Source organism: Jaculus jaculus, chromosome 1 (assembly GCF_020740685.1).
Source record: "Jaculus jaculus isolate mJacJac1 chromosome 1, mJacJac1.mat.Y.cur, whole genome shotgun sequence".
NCBI lineage: Eukaryota > Metazoa > Chordata > Mammalia > Rodentia > Dipodidae > Jaculus > Jaculus jaculus.
In genome coordinates this window covers 229,901,042-229,928,730 of record NC_059102.1, presented here as the reverse complement: position 1 = coordinate 229,928,730, position 27,689 = coordinate 229,901,042, and the positions used below count along the sequence as shown (strand labels likewise).

The window sequence follows — 27,689 nt, the reverse complement described above, 5'->3', positions numbered from 1 at the left end:
ACAGGCTCACCTGCATCCTAGAGACAGCTTAATCCCCTGCAGCCCAGGCCAAGTTTTGTTTTCCTGCTATCTTGGATAGTTTAGTCTGGAATCTGAATCATTTCCATCTTAAGAAATAAGACCAATCCAAGATAAGTTTCTATAATGTGGTACATGTGGCCCTACTCCAGACTGACCTAAAACTCCAAAAGAATACAAATGAGTCTTACACTGACAGCACAGCACAATTTTAGACGAAGATCCAATTCAGAAATGTTCTGTCCACCCAGCTATAGGTGCAAAAAAAAGTTATCAGTGAGGATAAAAGTAATCCCAGAGGTTCATGAGCTGCCAGCAGGCTAAAATGTGGCCCTGAGAATTAGGGAGAAGATGCCTGGGCATGGTGGCTCATGCCTATAATTCTAGCATTTGGAAGGCAGGAAAACAGCCTTGAGTTCAAGGCTAACCTAAGCTACAGAGTGAGACTATGTCTCAAAAACAACAATAGGACTAGAGAGATTGTTCAATGGTTAAGGCGCTTGCCTGTAAAGCCTAACAACCCAGGTTTGATTATGCAGTATTCACGTAGAGCCAGGTGCACAAAGTGGCACATGCATCTGGAGTTCTCCTTGTAAATAAATAAGATGCTGGGCCTGGTGGCACATGACTTTGATCCCAACACTCAGGAGACAGAAGTAGGAGGATCGCTATGAGTTCAAGGCCAGCCTGAGAGTACATAATGAATTCCAAATCACCCTGGACTACAGCAAGACCCTACATCAAAAAAAAAAAAAAAAAAAAAAAGGATGAACATAGTGGTGCACACCTTTAATTCCAGCACTTGGACTTGGGAAGCAGATATAGAGGGATAACTGTGAGCTGTGAGTTCAAGGACAGCCAGAGCTAGAGTGAGGGGAAAAAAAATCCCTAGGGAAAAAAAAAAAAAAGAAAGAAAGAATGGGCAGAGAAATGGCTTAGTGGTTAAGGCACTTGCCTGCAAAGCCAAAGGACCTCAGTTTGATTCCCCAGGACCCATGTAAGCCAGATGCACAAGGTGGAGCATGCATCTGGAGTTTGCAGTGATTGGAAGCCCTGCCATGCCCATTCTCTCTCTCTCTCTCATAAATGAAAATATTTTAAAAGGAAGAAAAGAAATCCCAAGTTGAGGGTGGAACCCATTTGTTAAGTATGACAGCACTGTTCTTCTCTTTGCTATCCATCCTAAACCAGTGCAACACAATTTCTCTTAGAAACTAAATGAAAAGCTGGTGAGATTGCTGAGCTATGAAAGTACTTGCTTGCAAAGCCTGATGGCTGGGGTTCAATTTCCTAATACCCACATAAAGCCAGATGCACAAAGTGACACAAGCATCTGGCAGGAGTCTTGACATACCCATACCCATTCCCCCTGTGTCTGCATCTGTCACTTTCTCAAATAAATAAAAATTTATTTAAATTAAGAAATCAAATAAAGCCTTAGGATTCTATGACTAATAGGAGCATGTTCATTAGTGAGGAATGGCCTAACTGCAATACAGTAGCATCTTTGTAGACCATGTCACACACTTAGGAAAGTCAAGAAAGCTCTGGAATCTGCCCATGAACTAACTATACTCACAGGAAGGCATCTTGGGCTCAACACATCTGTCCCACCCGCATCACAATACACTCTCAAGTGCCATGGGCAGGAGAGGATTGCAGCAGCTCTGCCCCAGTACTGAAGGACAGATGCCATGCACCTCAAGAGGCTTGTGTCCTGTGGTCAGACAAAAAGCCCTTGGCCATGAACCTTGGTGGGAAACAGGAGTGTCCTACAGATGCTATAAAATGAGTTCATACCTAAGCAGCACAACATTTAGCACTCTTCTGAGGGCAACTGAGGGGCAGGAAATTTGCTCCTACTTAAATTTACAATGAATCTTGAGCATTACTTCACCCAGTCTCAGCCTCCAGATGAAAAAAACCCACATTCTAGGAAGGATGAGAGAGGGCTTTGCTGGTACCACATGCAGTAAGCCTAGCCCCATTTTCCAGGGCTGATCAGCATGGACCAGTACAGTAAGGGGAGAGAAAAGATCTGAATCAGATATGAGAATGAAATTCAAGGGCTGGAGAGATGGCTTAGCAGTTAAGGCGTCTGCCTGCAAAGCCTAAGGAAGCAGGTTCAATTCCCCAGTACCCATGTAAGCCAGATGCACAAGGTGGTACATGCATCTGGAGCTTGCTGCAATGGCTGGAGGCCTTGACACACCCATGCACCCATTCATTCTCTCTCATTCATTCTCTCTCTCTCTCTCTCTAGCTTGTTCAAATAAATAAAATAAAAAGACAACATAAATTCAAAGATCACTGGACAAGCAAGCTAAGTCTTAGAAAATGAGGCTAAAAGACATAATGTCAAGTTCCGTCCAGCAGAAAGCAGGTCAGTGTTCTACTGCAGTGTTTCCTAGGAAGTTCCTGTGTCTGGACCAGGCCCCAAACCAGGCTGCTCATCCACCCACGACATCCACCACACACTAGGCTGACCTGGCCCTCCCACAGCTCACAGCTCCTTCAGGAGATCACAAACCATAGGCTCAGCACCCTCTTCGCTGGGTAGACAGACTGTGATTTCCTTACCAGACCTCTAGCCAGGTAATACTGCACAAAGTGCTTCCAGGTTATTTCTTTTCCGGGATCTCGAAAATACAAATAGAAAAATCCCACAGCAACACCTGATCCCAAAATGGTAAGATTTCGGAAATCCTTGTCATCCCAAGGAAACTCCCCCTATGGAAGAAGAAAAGATAACATTTTCATTTTCCTGGTAAATGAGAAATAAACTGGGGTTTTGTTTGCTTATTTTGTTTTTCCTTTGGTCAGAAGACTAAAACCAAGGCCTTGTATATGCTAAGCAAGTGTTCTGCCATGGAACTACACCCCAGGCCTATGATATCTTTCTGAAAATGGCAATTTTAGCTGGGCATGGTGGTATATGCATTTAATCCCAGCACTCAGGAGGCAGAGGTAGGAGGATTGCTGTTGAGTTCAAGGCCATCCTGAGACTACATAGTGAATTCCAGGTTAGCCTGGGTTACAGTAAGACCTTACCTCAAAAAAAAAAAAAGAAAGAAAGAAAAAGAAAATGGCCATTTTTTCCTTTGGATGTTAATAGAAGTCATCTAAACACTCTCTTTTTAAAAACTTTTCCCCCCTTTGGTTTTTCAAGGTAGGGTCTCACTCTAGCCCAGGGTGACCTGGAATTTACTACGTAGTCTCAGGGTGGCCTTGAGCTCACAGCAATCCTCCTACCTTTGCCTCCCATGTGTTGAAATTAAAGGCACGCACAACCACGTTCAGCTTCAAAGCCTTCCCCTCCCCCTTCTCTGTCTCTCTTTTTGAGGTAGGGTCTCACTCTAGCCCAGGCTGACCTGGAAACCTGGAATTCACTCGGTAGTCTCGGGGTGGCCTCAAACTCATGGCAATCCTCCTACCTCTGCCTCCTAAGTGCTGGGATTAAGGCGTGCGCCACCATGCCTGGCTTAAAGCCTCTCTTTCTGAACTATGCGGTCAAGGCCTGATACATGGTGAGGCTGAAACATTCCTCTTAGGAATAAAAACCTGCAAAAACTGGGCTGGAGAGATGGTGTAGCAGTTAAGCACTTGCCTGTGAGGCCTAAGGACCCCAGTTCAAGGCTCGATTCCCCAGGACCCACATTAGCCAGATGCACAAGGGGGCACACACATCTGGAGTTCATTTGCAGCAGCTGGAAGCCCTGGTGCGCCCGTTCTCTCTCTCGGTCTCTATCTGCCTCTTTCTCTCTCTGTCACTCTCAAACAAATAAATAAAAATCTCTAAAAAAAGCCGGGCGTGGTGGTGCACGCCTTTAATCCCAGCACTCGGGAGGCAGAGGTAGGCGGATTGCTGTGAGTTCAAGGCCACCCTGAGACTCCATAGTGAATTCCAGGTCAGCCTGGGCTAGAGTGAGACCCTACCTCTGGAAAAAAAAAAAAAAAAAAAATCTCTAAAAAAAAAAACCCTGCAAAAACTAAACCTACAGCTCACCCAATACCCCAGAAGCAGAAAGCCAAAGAAGATCTCTGCCTGTGCAGCTGTCATGCAGGGGTTCTCTTTGATCTCAGTCTCTGATAATTCAAAGAGAAATCTTGATACATTTTAATGAATTCATTTCTGGGTCTCTATAATCCATCAGTTCAGCCCGAAACAAGTAGACACTGCTATGAATATATATGTTCTTCCAAAATTCATGCAAAGAGGGCTGGAGAGATGAATCAGCAGTTAAAGGCATTTGCTTTGAAATTTAAGCCGGAATTCAATTCCCAAAGGAATGGCATTAAGATGTAGACTCTTTGGGAAGTGATTAAAAGTCACGAAGGCTCCATCTTTATGTATCAAATGTGTGCCCTAATAGTAAAAGACCAGAGGGAGGGCAGGAGAGGTAGCTTAGCGGGTAAGGTGCATGCCGAGGAAGAGATTATTTTCCCTTCCTGCCACATGAAGACATAGCACTGTACCCTCTCGCCAAATAAGCATGCAAAATAACATGAAAATTACCTAGAGAGCAGAGACCAGGCACTCCACAGACATGGTGAGAGCAGAGCCCACGACACACACACGGTGAGAGCAGTGACCACAACACACACGCACACTGTGATAGCAGAGACCACGACACACGCACACGGTGAGAGCAGAGACCATGACACACGCACACGGTGAGAGCAGAGACCATGACACACGCACACGGTGAGAGCAGAGACCATGACACGCACACACTGTGAGAGCAGAGACCACAACACACACGCACACTGTGATAGCAGTGACCATGACACACGCACACGGTGAGAGCAGAGACCATGACACACGCACACGGTGAGAGCAGAGACCACGACACATGCACACTGTGAGAGCAGAGACCACGACACACGCACACTGTGAGAGCAGAGACCACGACACATGCACACTGTGAGAGCAGAGACCACGACACATGCACACTGTGAGAGCAGACACCATGACACGCACACACTGTGAGAGCAGAGACCATGACACGCACACACTGTGAGAGCAGAGACCATGACACGCACACACTGTGAGAGCAGAGACCATGACACATGCACACTGTGAGAGCAGAGACCACGACACATGCACACTGTGAGAGCAGAGACCACGACACATGCACACTGTGAGAGCAGAGACCACGACACATGCACACTGTGAGAGCAGACACCATGACACGCACACACTGTGAGAGCAGAGACCACGACACACACGCACACTGTGAGAGCAGAGACCATGACACACGCACACGGTGAGAGCAGAGACCATGACACACGCACACGGTGAGAGCAGAGACCACGACACGCACACACTGTGAGAGCAGAGACCACGACACACGCACACGGTGAGAGCAGAGACCATGACACACGCACACGGTGAGAGCAGAGACCATGACACACGCACACTGTGAGAGCAGAGACCATGACACGCACACACTGAGAGCAGAGACCACGACACATGCACACTGTGAGAGCAGACACCATGACACATGCACACTGTGAGAGCAGAGACCACGACACATGCACACTGTGAGAGCAGACACCATGACACGCACACACTGTGAGAGCAGAGACCACGACACACACGCACACTGTGAGAGCAGAGACCATGACACACGCACACGGTGAGAGCAGAGACCATGACACACGCACACGGTGAGAGCAGAGACCATGACACGCACACACTGTGAGAGCAGAGACCACGACACACGCACACGGTGAGAGCAGAGACCATGACACACGCACACGGTGAGAGCAGAGACCACGACACATGCACACTGTGAGAGCAGAGACCATGACACGCACACACTGTGAGAGCAGACACCATGACACGCACACACTGTGAGAGCAGAGACCACGACACATGCACACACTGTGAGAGCAGAGACCACGACACGCACACACTGTGAGAGCAGAGACCACGACACACGCACACGGTGAGAGCAGAGACCACGACACACGCACACGGTGAGAGCAGAGACCATGACACGCACACACTGAGAGCAGAGACCACGACACGCACACACTGTGACGGCGGAGATCATACCCTCCATACACAAACACTAATCATTCTGGCACCATGATCTTGGCCTTTTTTTCCTCTTCTTTTTCTTTTTCCTAGGTAAGGTCTCACTCTGGCTCAGGCTGACCTGGAATTCACTATGTAGTGTCAGGGTTGCCACAAACTCATGGCAATCCTCCCACCTCTGCCTCCGGAGTGCTGGGATTAAAGGTGTGTGCCACCACACCAGGCCAATCTTGGCCTTTCCAACTACCATATTTGTCAATAAATTTATGCTGTTCACAAAGTACCCAACCTAAGTAATTTTGTCCTTGCAGCAGGGACAATAGAGAGTCTCAGCAACTGTATCTTTTAGAAAAGTGACAGCATGTTTGCATCTGGTCCTAAAATGCAGCACACAAACCTTCTGTATCCGTTTCCACCAGGAGAAATCATCCCGCTTCCCTCCTCTCTTGCCTCCATCTCCTCCAGGCCCAGAATTCTTCGTCTCTCCAGTTTCTAAGATAAAACCAATGTGATGTCACTTTATATATAATTCTTCCAGAGGAAGTGAATTAAAGAGAATTTAAAGAACAGAAAACATTTTCCAATCAAATTTCTCTTACCTTGGTGTCTTTGGGAAATAAGGAAAGGAGGCTAGGAGATACTACAGGAATGTACATTAAGATACAACTAAAACCTTCCAAATTTCACTTTGCAGGCTTCTTTTTTTTAAAGCTTTTTTCAAGGTAGGGTCTCACTCCAGCCCAGGCTCACCTGAAACTCACTTTGTAGTCCCAGGCTGGCCTCAAATTCCTAACAATCTTCCTACCTCTACCTAACCAAGTGTTGGAATTAAATATGTGCATCACCACACTTGGCTTCCCCTCCTCCAATTTTTAAAAATGTTTCTATTTGAGACAGAGACTGAGACACACACACACACACACAGAGAATAAGAATGGGTGTACCAGGGCCTCTAGCCACTGCAAACTTCAAAAGCATGCACCACTCTGTGCATATGGCTTTATGTGGATACTGGGGAATCAAACTCTGGTCCTTGGGCTTTTGCAAGGCAACTGCTATGCCATCTCTCTAGCTATTTATTTATTTATTTATTTATTTGCCATTGTGAATAGAACCTTTCCCTGATTTCAACCTTGGCATGTTTGTTGTTGAATATAAGATTTCTGATTTCTGTGTGTTAATTTTTTTGTTTGTTTGTTTTTGTTTTTTGAGGTAGGGTCTTGCTCTAGCCCAGGCTGACCTGGACTTCACTATGTAGTCTCGGGGTGGCCTTGAACTCACAGTGATCCTCCTACCTCTCCCTCCTGAGTACTGGGATTAAACGTGTGTGCCACCACACTTGGCTCTGTGTGTTAATTTTGTATCCTGCTACGTTGTCCAAATTATCAGTTCAAACAGTTTGCTGGTAATCTCTAGGGTCCCTTATGTATAGAATCATATCATCTGAGAATAATGGTGACTTTACATCTTCCTTTCCAATTTGTATCCCTTTTATTTGTCTCTTGTCTTATTGCTATAGCTAAGACTTTCATTACTGTATTAAATAAAAGTGGGGGGACTGAAGAGATGGCTTAGCAGTTAAAGTGCTTGCCAGCAAAGCAAAAGGATCCAGGTTCAATTCTCCAGTACCCATGTAAAGCCAAATAAACAAGGTAGCACATGTGTCTGGAGTTCATTTGCAGTGGTTAGAGGTCCTGGCATCCCCATTTCTTTCTCTCTCTCTCTCCCCCACCACCTTCACTCCCTCCCTCCCTCCTTCTCTCTCTCAAATAAGTAAATAAAAAAAATTATTGTGCCGGGCGTGGTGGCGCACGCCTTTAATCCCAGCACTTGGGAGGCAGAGGTAGGTGGATCACCGTGAGTTCAAGGCCACCCTTAGACTACATAGCTAGTTCCAGGTTAGCCTGGATTAGAGTGAGACCCTACCTCGAAAACCCCCCCCCAAAAAAAAAAAATTATTAATAATTTATTCAACTGGCCCCTGTACCTGGTTTTGGAGCTGATGAATTTTCTGAGTCTGCGCTTTGTCCACTCTTCTTAAAAAATTTCTCAAACCCTTAGGGACAAAAGGGAGAGGTTCTAGTATTTTTAAGAGAAAAAATAATCACACTCATAAAAGCAACAAGAAAGTCAAACCAGTACACAGAAAACAAGGAGTCAGCATTCCCTTCTGTCTTTCCTACTCAACAAAAGCAGCACGTAGCCCTAGGTCTTGGGTCAAGGACTTGGAAGCACCTACTCTGTGGAGACAAAAGGTCTCCAAAGTAAACTAATACACTCCAAGATCACTATGGTCTGTACAGCATCTGCTTTAGTCTCCAGTCATGAAGAGTGGGTCCTCACAATCAGTTATACAGAAACAAGTTTATTCCCACACCTTTTGAACAATTTGTCAAGTAGCCAGATTTGGTGGCTCAAGCCTTTAATTTCAGTACTCGGGAGGCAGAGGTGGAAGGATCACTGTGAGTTCAAGGCCAACCTGGATTAAAGCATTGCCTATAAAGCTCAAGGACCCAAGTTTGATTCCCCAGGACCCATGTAAGACAGATGCACAAGGTGGTACATGCATCTGAAGTTCATTTGCAGCAGCTGAAGGCTCTGGTGCACCCATTCTCTTTATCTGCCTCTTTCTCTCTCTCTCAAATAAAATAAAAATAACAAAAATAGAGAAACCAAAAAGAGGCCAGGCATGGTAGCACATGACTGTAATCCCAGCACTCAGGAAGCTGAGGTAGGAGGATCACTGTAAGTTTGAGGCCAACCTGAGACTACACAGGTCAGCTTGGGCTAGAAGAAGACTCTACCTCATAAAACAAAAAATAATAATAATAAGTAGTCAGGTGTGGTGGTTCACACCTTTAATCTCAACACTCGGGAAGCAGAAGTAGGAGGATTGCCATGAGTTTGAGACCACTCTGAGACCACATAGTGAATGCCAGGTCAGCTGGGCTACAGCAAGACCATACCTTGAAAAAACAATAAATAAATAAATAAATAAAACCTTGCAAAGCAATATTCTTCTGAATTTGTCTTTACCAGTATCACTCACATATCAAAATGGCAAGCCAGGCATGGTGGTGGATGACTTTATTCCCAGCACTCTGGAGGCAGAGGTAGGAGGATCGCTGTGAGTTTAAGGCCACCCTGAGACTAGATAGTAAATTCCGGGTCAACATGGACTAGGGCAAAATCCTACCTTGGGAAAAAAAAGTGGCAATGGCTGAGGAGGTGTTGTGATGTAGCACAATACGGAAATTGGAAAAGGGAGAATGGGTTCATTTCTTAAGTCACTAGAGGAGACACCTAAACTGGTTTCTGTAAACTTCATACTGGTAGTGAAGACTAAATGAATACTAGTACCTTTGGGTGGTCTTGAACACAGCCACTGAGAAAGTGAAGTCAATCTTCCCTGCATAGCCAGTTGTTGCAAGTGAGGCCCCTGGTGGCACTGAAATAAGAGAGATGATTAGCTGAGCCACTACCAAAATACAACACAGCATTCTCACAGATGGCTGCAACAAACAGAATAGAAAATGGAGCAGAAGCTTGATGTCCTTATTTACCTACTTAAATATGGTTCAAACAGGTTGGGGAGATGGCTCAGTAGATAAAGCACTTGGCATGCAACTCTGAGTACCTGAGTTCAGATCCCTAGGCCCCATAAAACAGCTAGAAGATGTGACCAGATTATGTACTCCTAGTGCACCTGCTGTAAGATGGAAGGCAGAGACAGAATTTCCCAGAAGACTATAAATGAAGCTGTGAACAATGAGACACCCTGACACAAATGAAGTGGAAAGAGAAGACCAACCCAAAGGTTGTCCTCTGACCACCACAGAAAACGTGTTGTAGCATGACTATACACACACGCACACACACAGAAAATTTTTTAAATTAAAAATAAGAGCCAGGGGCTAGAAAGACAGCTTAATGGTTAAGGCACTTGCCTGCAAAGCCTAAAGACCCAGGTTCGATTCCCCAGGACCCATGTAAAGCAAATGTGTAAGGGGGAGCATGTGTCTGGAGTTCATTTGTAGCAGCTGGAGGTCCTAGCACCCCCATCCTCTCTCCTTCTATCTGCTTTCTCTCTCACACACACACTCTCATAAAAAAAAAATAATAATAAGCCAGGTGTGGTGGCGCACACCTTTAATCCCAGCACTCGGGAGGCAGAGATAGGAGAATTGCCATGAGGTTGAGGCCACCCTGAGACTACAGAGTGAATTCCAGGTCAGCCTGAGCTAGAGTGAAACCCTACCTCAAAAAACCAACCAAACAAAAAAAAAAAAAAAAAAAAGAGCCAGGCATGGTGGCCCATCTCAGGAGGCAGAGGAGGAAGGAAAGAAGTCATAGTCAGAGGAAAAGGCAAACAGCAAGTGAGAACAGGACAAAGTGTCAGCGACACCAAACCAACAAAAACAAAGGCTGCAAGATAAAGGACTTTTGTCAGCAAACCTCTTGGTTACAGTAGACCATCCAGCATCAAAGGGATTGTCCCCTCACATAGACTACGTGACAATGACACTACTACCTTGATGGAGATTTAGAGTCCATGGTGTGGGTCAGCAGAAAATCTAGACAAAGATGAGAAGGTGACTATTATAGGGCAGTGGCAGGTAGCAACATTAGATCCTTACCACAGCCTGACGAAGGAGGTGGTATCAGCCTCAGTGCAGAGGGAAAATGACAGGAAGTAAAACAAATAGCCCAGCAGGTGTACTGGCACACGCCTGTGATTCCAGCACTGGCTGAAGCAAGAGGTTGATGAGTTCAGCAGGAATCTCAAAATAAATAAATATGGGCCTGGGGAGATAGCTCAGCAGGTTAAGAACACTTGCTGCACAAACATGAGGACCTGAGTTCTATTCCTACCACTCACATAAAGAGCCTGGCATAAACATGCATGCCTGTAACCCCAGTGCTGCTGAGAGGGATCTAGACAGGAAAACCACTGGGTCTTGTTGGTCAATCAGTCTGACCAAAAAGAAGAGCGAAAGAGGAGACCTGACATTTACCTTTGGCCTCTGCACAGGTATACCCATCTGCATGCATGCACACACATGCATACACCATATAACACATACACACACACACACACACACACACACACACACACACACACATAAATAAGTACTAAAGACAACTGGTGATAGGGGAGATGGCTTGGTAGTTATGGAGCTTGCCTGAAAAGCCTAATGACCTGGGTTGAATTCCTCAGTACCCATGCAAAGCCACATGCACAAGGTGGTGCATGCATCTGGAATTCATTTGCAGCAGCTAGAGGCCTTAGCACACCCGTATCCATTCATTCTCATTCTATCTATTTAGCTAACTAGCTAGCTAGCTCTGCTTGCAAATAAATAAACAAATTTTGGGAGGGGGATTCAAGGTAGTGTCTCACTCTAGCCCAGGCTAACCTGGAATTCACTATATAGACTCAGGGTGGCCTCGAACTCATGGCAACCCTCCTACCTTGGTCTCCCAAGTGCTGAGATTAAAGGTGCACACTACCATGCCAGCCTAATTTTTTTATTTATTTGTTTTTTGTTTTGCAAGGTAGTGTCTCACTCTAGCCCAGGCTAACCTGGAATTCACTATAAAGTCTCAAGGTGGCCTCGAACTCACAGCAATCCTCCTACCTCTGCCTCCCGAGTGCTGGGATTAAAGGTGTGTGCCACCACACCTAGCAAGCCTAATTTTTTTTTTTAATTTTTATTAACATTTTCCATGATTATAAAATATATCCCATGGTAATTCCTTCCCTCCCCACCCCCACACTTTCCCGTTTGAAATTCCATTCTCAATCATATTACCTCCCCATTACAAACATTGTAATTACAAATATACAATATCAACCTATTAAGTATCCTCCTCCCTTCCTTTCTCCACCCTTTATGTCTCCTTTTCAACTTACTGGCCTCTGCTACTAAGTATTTTCATTCTCACGCAGAAGCCCAGTCATCTGTAGCTAGGATCCCCATATGAGAGAGAACATGTGGCGCTTGGCTTTCTGGGCCTGGGTTACCTGACTTAGTATAATACTTTCCAGGTCCATCCATTTTTCTGCAAATTTCATAACTTCATTTTTCTTTACCACTGAGTAGAACTCCATTGTATAAATGTACCACCACATCTTCATTATCCACTCATCTGTTGAGGGACATCTAGGCTGGTTCCATTTCCCAGCTATTATAAATTGAGCAGCAATAAACATGGTTGAGCATGTACTTCTAAGGAAATGAGATGAGTCCTTTGGATATATGCCTAGGAGTGCTATAGCTGGGTCATATGGTAGATCAATCTCTAGCTGCTTTAGGAACCTCCACACTGTTTTCCACAATGGCTGGACCAGATTGCATTCCCACCAGCAGTGCAGAAGGGTTCCTTTTTTTCCACATCCCCGCCAACATTTATGATCATTTGTTTTCATGATGGTGGCCAATCTGACAGGAGTGAGATGGAATCTCAATGTAGTTTTAATCTGCATTTCCCTGATGACTAGTGACGTAGAACATTTTTTTAGGTGCTTATATGCCATTCGTATTTCTTCCTTTGAGAACTCTCTATTTAGCTCCTTAGCCCATTTTTTGATTGGCTTGTTTGATTCCTTATTAGTTAACTTTTTGAGTTCTTTGTATATCCTAGATATTAATCCTCTATCAGATATATAGCTGGCGAAGATTTTTTCCCATTCTGTAGGTTGCCTCTTTGCTTTTTTCACTGTGTCCTTTGCGGTGCAAAATCTTTGTAATTTCATTAGGTCCCAGTGGTTAATCTGTGGTTTTATTGCCTGAGCAATTGGGGTTGTATTCAGAAAGTCTTTGCCAAGACCAATATGTTGAAGGGTTTCCCCTACTTTTTCCTCTAGCAGTTTCAAAGTTTCCGGTCTGATGTTAAGGTCTTTAATCCATTTGGACTTAATTCTTGTGCATGGCGAGAGAGAAGAATCTATTTTCATCCTTCTGCAGATATTTATCCAGTTTTCAAAACACCATTTGCTGAAGAGGCTGTCTCTTCTCCAATGAGTATTTTTGGCATTTTTATCGAATATCAGGTGGCTATAGCTACTTGGGCTTACATCTGGGTCCTCTATTCTGTTCCACTGATCTACATGTCTGTTTTTGTGCCAGTACCATGCTGTTTTTGTTACTGTGGCTCTGTAGTATAGGTTAAAATCAGGTATGGTGATACCACCAGCCTCTTTTTTGTTGCTCAGTATTATTTTAGATATTCGAGGTTTTTTGTGATTCCAAATGAATTTTTGGATTGTTTTTTCTATTTCCATGAAGAAAGCCTTTGGAATTTTGATAGGGATTGCATTAAATGTGTAGATTGCTTTTGGTAAGATTGCCATTTTCACGATATTGATTCTTCCAAGCCAGGAACAAGGGATGTTTCTCCACTTTCTAGTGTCTTCTGCAATTTCTCGCTTGAGTGTTTTAAAGTTCTCATTGTATAGATTCTTTACTTCCTTGGTTAGGTTTATTCCAAGGTATTTTATTTTTTTTGATGCAATTGTGAATGGGAGTGATTCTCTGATTTCATCCTCTGTGTGTTTGTTGTTAGCATATACAAAGGCTACTGATTTCTGTGTATTTATTTTGTATCCTGCTACATTGCTGTAGGTTTTGATCAGCTCTAACAGCTTGCAAGTAGAGTCTTTAGGGTCCTTTATGTATAGAATCATGTCATCTGCAAATAATGATAACTTGATTTCTTCCTTTCCAATTTGTATCCCTTTTATGTGTGTCTCTTGCCTTATTGCTATGGCTAAGACTTCCAAAACTATATTAAATAGAAGTGGGGACAGTGGACACCCTTGTCTTGTTCCTGATTTTAGTGGAAAAGCTTCCAGTTTTTCCCCATTTAGTAATATGTTGGCTGTAGGCTTGTCATAAATAGCCTTTATTATATTGAGATATGTTCCTTCTATTCCCAGTCTCTGTAGGACTTTTATCATGAAGGGATGTTGGATTTTGTCAAATGCTTTCTCTGCATCTAATGAGATGATCATGTGATTTTTGTCCTTCAACCCATTTATGTAATGTATTACATTTATAGATTTGCGTATGTTGAACCATCCCTGCTAATTTTTTTTAAAAATATTTTATTTATTTAATTACTTGAGAAAGGGAGAGAGAAGGGCAAAGGCAGATAGAGAATGGGCACATAAGGACCTCTAGCCACTGCAAATGAATTCCAGATGTATATACCCCCTTGTGCATCTGGCTTTAGGTGGGTCCTGGGGAATCGAACCTAGGTCCTTTGGCTTTGGGGCAACTGCCTTAACCATTAAGCCATCTCTCTAGCATCTCTACCCCTTTAAAAAAAAAAAAAAGACAATTGGTTACTGCAGTGTGTGATGAGAACTCTGCAGGAGCACTCCAGGAAGGTGGCAGTGCTGGCACCAGTGGCATCGCAGCCCTCAGAGGTATAAAGTGCAACTCCTTAGTAACTCAAACATTAAAATATCCAATGCTGTTATCATGATCCATGATTTAGTCCTTCTGTGGTTTGGTTGGGAGCATCAGATCAGACGAGGCTCTCACTGGGGAAGCCTCCCTTTGTGAAACCTGGTTACTGATCAGTCTGTAGATCACAGCAGAGAAGCTTGTTCCACTGGGTAATACATGTACAAAGCCAAGCCCTGATTTGGAACATCAAGGTCTCCTTCCCATCAGATCATGTGTCAGGTGACCCTATGTGTGTCTTGCTGACACACAACTTGGCACCCAAAGGCCTTACAAAGCCCTCCCCCTTGCTGGCTGTGCTGTTTTACTTTTTTTTTGGGGGGGGGGCAAATTTCAAGGTAGGGTCTCACTCTAGCCCAGGCTGACCTGGAATTCACTATGTAGTTTCAAGGTGGCCTCAAATTCAATGATCCTCCTACTTCTTCTGCCTCCTGAGTACTGAGATTAAAAGCATGTGCCACTATGCCCAGATCACTAAATCTTTACTCTGATAGCTGTACCACTGTACCGGTCCAAGGCAGTATATCTACGCTGCCTACCTGGCAAGGCTGCCTCTACCCCTCTATTCCTACAAGGATCTGACTAGCCTACTTGAAAACATGCCACATCGCATTTCTCTCCTTCACTCCCTTTGTTTGCCTGTTTCCTTCATACTTCATTTAGCCACTTAACATGCACGTACCTGTTTTTTATTTCACTCTTTCTTATGTCATGTAAATTCTAAACACATGAGTGCTGGGCTGGAGGGACGGCTTAGCGGTTAAGGCACTTGCCTGCAAAGCCAAAGGCAGGTTCGATGACCCAGGACCCACGTAAGCCAGATGCACAAGGTAGCACATGCATTTGGAGTTTGCAGTGGCTGGAGGCCCTGGTGCATCCATTCTGTCTCTGTCTCTCTCTCAAATAAATAAATAAATAAAAATTAAAAACATGTTACAGGCAGCTTGTAAAGTAAAACCAAACACAAGGAAGACAGCAACATAGACTTGAGAGCTGAGTGCTAAAATCTCAACTAGTGGCTGGGTGTGGTGGTGCACGCCTTTAATTCCAACACTCAGGAGGCAGAGGTAGGAGGATTGCTGTGAATTCAAGGCCACCCTGAGACTACATAGTTAATTACCTAGTTAATTCCAGGTCAGCCTGGGCCAGAGTGAGACCTTACCTGGAAAAAAAAAAAAAAAACCCTCAACTACAGAAAGCACAGTGCTATTGCCTACCATCCTTTGAATGATCCCCTCATCCCATAAGCCAAAAAGCTCTCAAAGGAGATCAGCCAAAGTGACTATCTTCTCCTGGCTAACAGAATGTCAACAATAAACATGTCTAGGGGCTGGAGAGATGGCACAGTGATTAAAGGTACTTGCTTGCAAAATCTGACACCCTGGGTTCGGCTGGCCAGTAAGCACATAAAGCCAGATGCACAAGATGGTGCATGTATCTGGAGTTCAATTTCAGTGGCAGGAGGCGCTGGCATACCCATTCTGATTCATGTTCATATTCCCTCCCTCCCTCTCTCACCTTGCAAATAAACAATAAAAACATTTTAAGAAGCCAGGCATAGTGGCTCATACCTTTTAATCCCAGAACTTGGGAGGCAGAGGTAGGTGGGTCACCATGAGTTCTGTGACTACATAGTAAATTCCAGGTTAGCCTGGGCTAGAGTGATAGCCTCGACAAACAAAATAAATAAATAAAAATAAAAATATTTTAAAAATAAATGTGTCTCATAGATAAAGACAAATAACTGAGAATTCTATTCTGAGCTGCTTCCTCCAAACTGAAACATTTCTTCCAAGATGAAGATTCCCAAGACTTAAATGCTAAGGAAATTTAAAAGGCAAGATTCACAAGGTGACACCCAAATATTATGAAAGCAGTCAACGCCGGGCAGGGTGTTGAACGCCTTTAATCCCAGCACTCAGGAGACAGAGGTAGGAGGACCGCTGTGAGCTCAAGGCCAGCCTGGGACTATATAGTGAGTTCCAGGTCAGGCTGGGCTAGAGACCCTACCTCAAAAAAAAAAAGAGAGAGAGAGAGAAAATGAAAAATGAAAGCAGTTGACAGTTGCTATGAGGGGAGACTCTCTCCAGAGGAGCGGGCTGCAAGTTGGGTAGGGAGCCTATGCTCCTGAAAGTAACACAAATGAACTCCCTTTGAATCTCCCATGTTCCTATAAGTAACTCAAACTCACTATTCACCAAGCTAGGCTATGGTAGAATTGTTTCTTTGGCCACTGTCATTGGTGTCCTATCTGGGGTAAACAGATGTTTATTCTCATGTCGCAGAAAAGTCACACAACAAACTCAAAGACCATCCAACTTCCTTCCTTCAGAAAGCCAGAGGTCAAGTTGGAGAGATGGCTTAGTGGTTAAGTCACTTGCCTGTGAAGCCTAAGGACCCGTGTTCAACTCCCCAGATCCCATGCAAGCCAGACATACAAGGTGATGCATGCATAAGCTCGTACATACACACAGGTGGCACATGCGTCTGAAGTTTGGTTGCAGTGCTGGAGGCCCTGGGGTGCCTGCCTGCCCTCCCTCCCGCCCCCTCTCTCTCATTAAAAAAAAAAAAAAAAAAAAAAAGATCCACAGCAGTTCAGTGATTCAGGAGTTAGCCTGTGCATTACCATCTGTATACACTCACTATATGACTGACAAAATGACCACTAACAGGCTCTTCAACATTGAAATGCAACATAGTCTCAAGTGACTCAACTGACAGTGCTAGAAACAAAACTAATGTGTATTTTCCCAAATTGAAACTCCCTCCTGGAGGAGGGAGGAGGCATTGGGAGAGGACTCTTCTGAGCAGACTAGGCTGTACAGTACACCCAGGGATGCAGTTTTTATTGTCCTCACACTGGAGTGGACTTTGTGGTGATGCACTGCTTTTGACACACTTGTGCTCTGGTAAGTAACCTTGTATGCCTGTAAGTAACTCCAATAAGCTCACTGTCTCCCCAAGCTAGTCTTGGATGGAACTGTCTCTCTGGTCTGTCATCAGTGCCTTATCTGGGGTGGGTAGACATCTCCCCATTAAAAAAAAAAAAAATCACACAATCCTAAACAGGGAATGACAGAACCAAAGGTGAGTGGGAGAAGAGGGGCTGTATGGCCCCTACTGTGGGTGATAAGACACACAACTGAGACTGATTTCCTGGACTGAAACATCTGTAGGAGCAATCCCAAAATGGCTACCTCTCCCTATGTGGTATGGGATGGTGTGCTTCCTTGCTGTAGTCAGTGGCAGCTATAACTCCGAGCAATGGGTAACAAGACGTGCAACTGAGGCCAAGCATTACAAAAGGAGAGTATCCTTAGGGGAAATCCTATGGTGGCCTCTTCCTCTACATAATATGGGGTGGCATGCCTCTTGATGAATGGGGTCCTCCCGGCAAGTATAGGGATGCCCTCTAAGGTGTGTGGTGGACTAGAGGATACACTACAATCCCTAAAACTACCAAGTATGGGATCATAAGGAAGCTGTAGCATTAGCTGTGTGGACTTCTCTGTGATGGACAGGAAAGTCTGGCAATAAGTACTCTGAGCCAGACATGATGATGCACACCTTTAATCCCATCACTGAGGAGGCAGAGGTAGGAGGATTGCAGTCTATAAATTCGAGGCCAATCAGAGACTACATAGTGAATTCCAGGTCAGCCTGGGCTAGAGCAAGACACTGCCTTGGGGAAAAAAAAAAAAGTACTCTGCATCCTCACTACATGAACTGGGAAGAGACTTTCAAAGGAGTAACACAGCCTAGCTCATGAGGCTGTGGGACATGGAGGCAGATGGAATCAGCCTGAGTGCCATGGGAGTAGAGAAACTAAATAACTACCCGTCCCTCCTTAGGCAAAAGCTGTATAACCTGAGGCAATACAAGGGTAATCAATCACTGATGGATGGTTCATGTGTGCCATTACGGACACTGACTGAAGACCGCAAGAATATGAGGGACTGGGAGCTGGGGAGATAGCCCAGTGGTTAAGGCACCTGCCTGCAAAGCCTAATAATCCAGGTTCAGTTCCCCAGTTCCTACGTAAAGGTAGATGCACAAAAAGTGGCCCAAGTGTTTGGACTTTGTTTGCAGTGGCTACAGGCCCTGGCCTGTCCCCTCCCCTCTTTCTGCTTGCAAATAAATATAGTATAGGGCTGGAGAGATGGCTTAGAGGTTAAGGCACTTGCCTGTGATGCTTAAGAACCCAGTACGTTCAATTTCCCAGGAACCCACATAAGACAGATGCACAGGTGGTGCATGCATCTGGAGCTCGTGTGCAGTGGCTAGAGGCCCTGGCATGCCCATGATCGCTATCTGCCTCTTTCTTTCTCTCTCTCTGTTAAATAAATTTTAAAATATTTAAACTGGGTGTGGGGCACACCCCTTTAATCCCAGCACTCAGGAGGCAGAGGTAGGAGGATTGTGTGAGTTCAAGGCCACCCAGAGACTACATAGTGAATTCAATTCCAGGTTAGCCTGGACTAGAGTGAGGACCTACCTCAAAAAAAAAAAAAAAAAAAAAAAGATGGGTGTAGTGGCACATGACTTTAATCCCAGCACTTGGGAGGCAGAGGTAGGAGGATTGCTGTGAGTTCGAGGCCACCCTGAGACTCCATAGTGAATTCCAGGTCAGCCTGGGTTAGAGTGAAACCCTACCTTGAAAAAAAAAAAAAAAAAAAAAAAAAAAAATATATATATATATATATATATATATATATATATATATATATTCTCAACTACAACTACATAATGAATTCCAGGTCAGCCTGGGCTAGAGTGAAACCCTACCTCAAAAAAAAAATATATATATATACATATAGAATATATATTCTCAACTACAACTACATAATGAATTCCAGGTCAGCCTGGGCTAGAGCAAGACCCTACCTCAAATAAATAAACAAACAAACAATATGAGGGACTGAAGAACATAGGGAAGGACAACTATTACCAAAGGAACTTGTAATGAGAGAAGTAGTGCATGGTGCCCAGTTCACTAGGACAGTGTTAAAGTTACTTTCTTCTTGTTGTTGGCACAAAGCACCCAACCAAAAGCAGGTGATAGGAGGAGAGGGTTTATTTTGGTTTACAGACTCAAGGGGAAGCTCTACAATGACAGGGGAAAACATCACCACTTGGCCAACATCAGGTGGACAACAGCAGCAAGAGAGTGTGCCAAACACTAGCAAAGGGAAGCTGGCTGTAACACCCATAAGCCCATCCCCAACAACACACTTCCTCCAGGAAGGCTCCAAGTCCCAAAATGCCACCAGCTGAGGAAATCGAACATTCAAAACACATGAGTTGGGACTAAAGAGATGGTTCAGTAGTTAAAGATGCTTGCTTGTAAAGCCAAACACACAAAGTGGCCCATGTATCTGCAGTTCATTTGCAGTGGCAGGAGGCCCTGGCATGCCCATGTGTTTTCTCTCTCACAAATAAATAAATAAATAATTTAAAACACATAAGCTGGGCACAGTAGCACACGCCTTTAATCTCAGCACTCAGGAGACAGAGGTAGGAGGATGGCAGTGAGTTCAAGTCCACCCTGCGACTACATAATGAATTCCAGGTCAGCCTCAGCTAGAGTGAGACTACCTCAAAAATCAAAAACAAACAAAAAAAAATAAAAATAAAACATGAGATTATGAAGGACACCTAACTCAAACCACTGTAGATGTGTTCACACGAGTTAATAAAGAGGATGCCTGGAGAGATGACTCAACTGGCAATGTGCTAACCCAGCATGCAAAAAGTCCTAAGTTTGATCTGCAGCATCACTTAAACTGGGCATGGTGGTGCACAACTCCATCCTAGCATAGGGAAGTAGACTATGGGCTGGAGAGATGGCTTACAGTTAAGGCGCCTGCCTGCAAAGCCAAAGGCGCTCGGTTCAATTCCCCAGGACCCACATAAGCCAGATGTACAAGGTGGCACGTGTATCTGGATTTCGTCTGCAGTGGCTGGAGGCCCTGGCGCACCCATTCTCTCTCTCCCTCCCTCCCTCCTTTTCTCCCTGTCTGTCACTCTCAAACAAATAAAGAAAGAAAAAAATTTAAAAACACCATTTACAAAACTCTTTCACACCCATTCTCCTAGCTGGCTTGAAGGGCAACTCTGCCAGGTAAAGCAGAAGAACCCTGGGCGCAAGATCCGAGCAAGAAAGTAACCGGTTTCGGGAGTTACGTCGGGGAGACAGCGAGCATCTCGGATCTACAGGGCCAAGGCGTGGCGAGGCCGGCACAAGGTCCACCAGGCAGGGGCACCAGCGGTAGGACTCGGCGGCTGCCATCAGGAAGTGGCCGCCCCTCCGCTCAGCTCCGCGCCGGCGCGCACAGATGGCGTCACCGCGGCGTCGACGCACCTCCCCCCTCCTGCCCCCCGTCCAGCCGCCACCCTTAACTCGCGGGAAGCGGCTCCCCGCTCACCTGCCGGGTGGCACCAAGGGTCCTCGCGCTGATTCCGGCCGTCCGGCCGCTTCCTGGGACGCCGCCGCATCGCCACAACACGGAAAGCGGCCAGACCACCGCTCGACTGCCAGCAGCCGCCACCAGCCGCTGTGACATCCCCCACCCCCGGCCTCGCACCGCCGAGCGCGCGCACGCGCAGCGGGCGAGTCACAGTGCGCCCCGCCCCGGGTGCGCGCAGGCGCAGCAGGCCGCGGCGCCGGCTCCCGCCTTCTCCTGAGGCGTCCGCTTCCCGGCCCCGCGAGGTCCTAAGGTACTGAGCACGAGCCCGGGAGACCGCCGCGTGTTACCCGCTCCGCAGCAGACCCTGCCTAGGCACAAGCGTGTACCCCAGCACCTTTAGACACGTTTTGAGTTGGGCGTCTTCCTTGACACCTATGTCTGGGAGGGTCTTGCGTGGGAAGCGGCTCACAGAAGTGAAATCATGGAGCGAACCTCACCCCACCCTCGGGTGTCCACCCAGTACAGCCGTCCCTCGACAGTCTGCAGCGGACTTAGACTTACTTGGACGTATCTTGGGAGAAAACACACACACACACTGTATGCTCTACGTCTTGGTGCATTGTTCCTCTCCATGGACTTGCTTAAAAATCACACAACAAGAGCTGGACAGCTCTCTTAGCGGTTAAGGCCCATACCTGCAAAGCCAAAGGACCTAGGTTCGATTCCCCAGGACAGATGCACAAGATGGTGCATTATCTCTCTTTTCCCTTCTCCCTCTGTCTCTCTCAAACAAATAGATTTAAATATTTTAGAAAAGAAAGATACCACACAAAAACCACGCCATTTTTCATGGCCTGCAGCTGTGCTGGCCAGGAATTGAGACCAGAGAGGCTCGTGGGCAGCCTGCCTGTTTGGATGAGCTAGCCTGCTTCTGGACAGCGGGACTGGGCAAGCCTGTGGTGACTTCTCTGTCTCTATAGGTCGTAGGCACAAGTTCTGCGGAGTAGCATGGGGTAATCAGCTGATTGCAACCTTCTGCTAGCTCTGAGGCTGCCTGTGACTTGATTCCATTGAAGAGGCAGACTTGCGTGGGAGAAGGCCCCAAACATGCAACACTGCCAAAAGGAAGTGGAAGGCAATTGCCCTCGACATCACAAGGGATAAGATGGTTCCAGGTGGGTGAAAAGCACAGTCAAATCCAAAGGCCTTAGGCCATGTTGTGTCTACAGTGATAATTCAAGATAATAAGAAAAAAAAAAATCAAAGCAAGTTGCCAAATAGCTACTCCTTTGAGATCCTCTCGCTTGACTCGACATCAAAGTGCCTAATTGAAAATATGGAACGATTATTAAGAACATGATCCAAAGATCAAGCCAGGAAAATGTTTCCTTGAGTGTTAGCATTGTTTGGGATAAGACTTAAAAGTTTGGTAACTCACAGTGTGCACAAGGAGAAATCACTCAAATGGCAAGGTTTATTAGTCCAAGTAATAGGTGGTTTGTAAGATTTAAGGAATGTTTGGGTCTGGGAGATGGCTCAGCCCTTTAAAGGCATTTGTCAAGCCTGACAGCCTGGCTCTCTTTGCTTGTAAATAGGTCTATCTCTGTGTTTGAAAATAGATAAATAAAATGAATGTAAAATACTCAGAAATAGGACTGGAAAGATGACTCGGTGGTTAAGGCACTTGCCTGCAAAGCCTAAGGACTGGAGTTTGATTCCCCAGTACCCACATAAAGCCAAATGCTTCAAGTGGTGCATGTTTATTATGGAGTTCATTTGTAGAGGCTGGAGGCCCTGCCGCACCCATTCTCTCTGTATGTGTGTGTTGTCTCCCTCTCCCTTCCCCCCACCTTTCCACTTGCAAATAAATTAAAAGCCAGGTGTGTGGCCTGGCGTTGTGCCACATGTCTTTAATCCCAGCACTTGGGAGGCAAAGGTAGGATGATCACCATGAGTTGGGGGCCACCCTGAGACTACATAGTGAATTCCAGGTCAGCCTGGGCAAGGGTGAGACCCTACCTCAAAAAAAAAAAAAAAAAAAATATATATATATATATGCCACACACCACCACAGTAGGGATTTTAAGTTGAAGCCCTTACTGTTGTACCACTTTCTTGGAAACCCCCAAGTCTTTGAAGAGAGACTCAAAGCCCAGTTTGCCTGTGATTTGGTGCTCAAAGAAAAAAGCTTGGACCACCAGAGGCATCTTTTATGAGTGGGTCAACATTTTGCCCTGCCACTGAAAAATACTACTGTGCCCAAAACAATCTAACAACAGAACATTGCTGGTCCTAGACAGTACACAGTGTCATGTAGTAAACTTGAGTGCTTCTAATGTAGGAGAATATTTCCATGACTCATTGCAGTCTATGGGCCAAGTTGTAGCTTCAACTTTTATATCCATTACCTTAGAAGAACTTTAAAAAAAATACTTATATAAAGTATGCTACCTTTTGTGGGGAAAAAAAAAACAGGAAGAATATAGTCATTTTTGTTACTATGGCAAATACTGAAGGAGACTCGAGAGAAAGATACCTTCTTATTTTTTATTTATTTTTATTTTTTGGTTTTTCGAGGTAGGGTCTCACTCGAGCCCAGGCTGACCTGGAATTCACTATGGATTCTCAGGGTGCCCTAGAACTCACAGCGATCCTTCTACCTCTGCCTCGTGAGTGCTGGAATTAAAGGTGTGCACCACCACACCTGGCTTATTTTTATTTTTTTATTTGAGAGAGAGAGAGAAACAAAGAGAGAGAGAAAGAGAATGGGCCTCCAGTCACTGCAAAGAAACTCCAGACACATGTGCCACCTTCCGTATCTGACTTATGTGGGTCCTGGGGAATTGAACCTGGGTCCTTTGGCTTTGCAGGCAAGTACTTTAACCACTAAGCCATTCCTCCAGCCCTTTTATCTATTTATATTTATTTATTTGACAGAGAAAGAGGGAGAGAGAATGGGCGCGCCAGGGGCTCAGTGTCATAGCAGACAAATTCCAGACGCATGTGCCCCCTTGTACATGTAGCTAACATGGGTCCTGGGGAATTGAACCAGGGTCCTTTGGCTTTGCGGGCAAATGCCTTAACAGCTAAGCCATCTATCCAGCCCTATTTATTTATTTTTTATTTGAGAGAGAGAGAGAGAAGAAAACTAGCTTCTATTAGGCAGTGTCAGTTAGGGACAAAGCCCAAAGGGAATGAGAAAATGCCACCCTCGCTGGACATGAATGGAATTCTTGCCTGATCCAGATTCATCCACAACAGATGTAGCACCTCCTGCTGTCCATAGTCTAGCTTACTACCTAGATGGGCTGCCCCTTGAATCTACAAACCAATGGAGCCTTCTGCTTACTTACATCAATCTAATGAAATAATCCATTTTCAATTATATACAGAAGCTTGTCTGCAGCCACACATAATGGCGCACATCTCTAATCCCCTCACTTGGGAGGCAGAAGTAGGAGGATCACCATGAGTTCAAGGATACTCTGAGACTACATAGTGAATTTCAGGTCAGCCTGGGCTACAGCAAAACCCTCTCTCGGAAAGAAAAAAAAAAAAAGGCTTGTCTGTGCTGTTTCCCCACACACTGTGATCTCTGCCTACATACATGCAAGTCTGGCTTCCCCCAACCTGGGTGGATGGGGGAAGAAAGCAGAGCACTGGTTCTTGGCCTAGGTAGTTTTCTGCTTGCCTCTGCGTTATGCTTTGGGGTAACATCTCACTTTAATTACGTGTATGATTTTCTTGGGGTTTCTGAGTCTACATTTCCATTACCATGTAGTATCTACCATGTGGGTATCTCCTCAAAACTCTGGGCCTGCTTCCTGTGTAATTTCTCTAAACTAGGGGCAACCATGGGTGTAACTCTCTTTACTACCCATTTCTTCTATTTTTTTTTTTTAAATTACATTTATAGCCAGGCATGGTGGCACACGTCTTTAATCCCAGCACTTGGGAGGCAGAGGTAGGAGGATCACCATGAGTTCAAGACCATCCTGAGAATACACAGTGAATTCCAGGTAAGCCTGGACCAGAGTGAGACCCTACCTCATAAAACCAAAAAAAAAAAAAAAAAAAAAAAAAAAAAAACAACAAACTGTTTATTTATTTGAAAGAGAGAAAGAGGGAGAGTGAGCAAGAGAGAGAATAGGTGTGCTAGGGCCTCTAGCCACTGCTAACGAATTCCAGACGTGTGAGCCCCCTTGTGCATCTGGCTTATGTGGGTCCTGGGGAATCGAACCTGAGTCCTTTGGCTTTTGCAGGCAAACTCCTACCACTAAGCCATCCTTCCAGCCCTTTACAACCCATTTCTCACTCCCTTGGAACCCTCTCCTATTGTCAAACCATTGCCACTCCTAACTTTTTTCCATGGAGAGGCTCAGGGCAGATGCTGGGCTTTCCACACAAGTGTGATTTTGTTCTAAATCTTCCTACATAAGTTCTTAGGTTCTATCTTTCATGTGGCTGTGCTCCAGCCTCTTCCTGGACCTCCACTTTTTTTTTTTTTTTTGAGGTAGGGTCTCACTTTAGCCCAGGCTGACCTGGAATTCACTATATAGTCTCAGGGTGGCCTCGAACTCACAGTGAGCCTCCTACCTCTGCCTCCTGAGTGCTGGGATTAAAGGTGTGTGCCACCACACCCGGCCCCTCCACTTCTTTTAAGTGAACCTCATGAACTATGCTGTGCCTTCCACATGGGTGTGTGTTTCCTATCTTCCACATGCTTGTGACTCTGCTCCAGACTCCTCCTAGACCCTAACATCTCTTAAAGAATCCCCACCATTTTAAGACCTATTGCTGAAGACTCCACTTACTTGGGCTGCCAGGCCACTGAAAAATCCTGCTGGAACTGAGCTGATAACCTCCTCCATGTAGACCAGCTGGCAGAAAGCTGGAGGACGTCATTCTTCATGCAGTTCAATGGGGGAGAGAGAAATCACCAGGTAGAGAGAGAATGGGTACACAAGGACCTCCAGCCACTGCAAACCAACTCTAGATGTGTGTGCCCCCTTGTGCATCTGGCTTATGTGGGTCCTGGGGAACCAAATTTGGGTTCTTGGGCTTTGCAGGCAGGTTCCTTAAATGCTAAGTCGTCTCTCCAGCCCACTATATATATATACACACACACATACAGGTGGGAGAGTGATGGACACCTGACATTCCACTCCAGCCACAAGGGAGCACACTCCATGACAGGCAAGCACAAGGGCACCACATGAGCGCACACACATGTCTACTGCATCAACACCCAAACAAAAACAAAGGCCACGTAGGAGGATTGCTGTGAGTTTGAGACCAGCCTGATACTACATTGTGAGTTCCAAATTAGCCTGGGCTAGAGTGAGACTACCTCAAAACAAAACTACTATTCAAATCTAAGGGGATAGCCGTAAACTGCATCAAAGGCACTTTGGTTTCTGGCTTGTGAAGATAGATGACTTTCCCAGGAGCTGGACTGGAACTCTTGCTAAATCAGCCATAATTGCATGACTGGCCACTGCTTAAGTAAATGATGCAATCCTTTCAATGAGAAGCCTCCAAAGAGACAGAAGTCCTATTACTTAGCATGTTCTGCATGCCAGGCACCCCATCTCTTCTAAATAAAGACTAGAAGAAATCAGGCAATTTCCTGTTTTGTAAAGTTTTTATTATTTTCATGTGTGTGTCTGGGGTGCACCAGTGTCTAGCTGCTGCTGCTAACAAACGCTCATCCGGCTTTACATGGGTCCTGGGCTGGCAGACTTTGCAAGCAAGTTCCTTTAACCACTGAACTATCTCTCCAGCAGGCATAGCCCTTAGTCTGTCTAACATATCATAAATGCTTCTCCCAAGGAATAAGTGTTACTTCATCCTACTGTACGGCAAATGCCTCTAGACTGAAAGCAGTAAAGGACTATTGCCAGCTGAACAAGGCTGAGGAGATGGCTCTGGTTAAAGGTACTTGCTTGCAAAACCTGACAGCCCGGGTTTGAGTTCTTAGTACTCATATGAAGCCAGATGTACAAAGCAGCACATATGCCTAGAGTCCTTTTGCAGTGGCTGGAGGCAGGGTCTCACTCTGGCCAGGCTGACCTGGAATTCACTATGTAGTCTCAGAGTGGCCTCGAACTCTCGGCAATCCTACCTCTGCCTCCTGAGTGCTGAGATAAAAAGGTGAGTGCCACCACACCTGGCTATTTTGTTTGCTTTGTTTTTTTTTTTTTTTTTTTTTTTTTGAGGTAGGGTCTCCCCAGGCTGACTTGGAATTCACTATATAGTCTCAGGGTGGCCTTAAACTCATGGCAATCCTACCTCTGCTCCCAAGTGCTGGGATTAAAGGAGTGCACCATCACACCCAGCTGCAAATAAACCTAAAATTTTATTTATTTTGAGAGAGAGAGAGAAAACGGGCATGCCAGGGCCACCAGCCACTGCAAATGAACTCTAGACATATGTGCCACTTTATGCATCTGGCTTACATGGGTACTAGGGAATTGAACCTGGGTCCTTAGGCTTTGCAGACAAGTGCCTTAACTGTTAAGCCATCTCTCCAGCCCCTGAAAATATTTTTTTTAAATGAACTGAGATGGGTGTTTTAATCCCAGCACTTGGGAGGCAGAGGTAGGAGGATCACTGTGTGTTGGAAGCCACCCTGATAATAGTGAATTCCAGGTCAGCCTGGGCTAGAGCAGGACTCTAGGTCAAAAAAACAAAACAAAACAAAACAAACAAACAAAAATGCAGCTGGGCCAACTCATAAGACTTGAGAGA

At 45.3% G+C, this 27,689-nt stretch overlaps 1 protein-coding gene across 2 annotated transcripts in view; it reads right to left on the bottom strand.

Annotated features, from left to right (window-relative positions):
- Nucleotides 1-21,101, bottom strand: part of LOC101596156 (AFG3-like protein 1) — a 48,157-nt gene extending 27,056 nt beyond the window's left edge. The window contains exons 1-5 of one of the 2 annotated variants that reach the window (XM_045130162.1): nt 20,958-21,101; nt 9,422-9,509; nt 8,049-8,117; nt 6,459-6,553; nt 2,599-2,748 (exon numbers count right to left, since the gene is read on the bottom strand). In XM_045130162.1, the coding sequence (XP_044986097.1) occupies nt 2,599-2,748; nt 6,459-6,553; nt 8,049-8,117; nt 9,422-9,509; nt 20,958-21,095 (540 nt within the window). In that variant the 5' untranslated portion in view covers nt 21,096-21,101. The remainder of the gene's footprint in view (nt 1-2,598; nt 2,749-6,458; nt 6,554-8,048; nt 8,118-9,421; nt 9,510-20,957) is intronic. The other variant, XM_045130168.1, reaches the window with a different exon arrangement.
- Between the last annotated feature and the right edge of the window lie 6,588 nt (nt 21,102-27,689).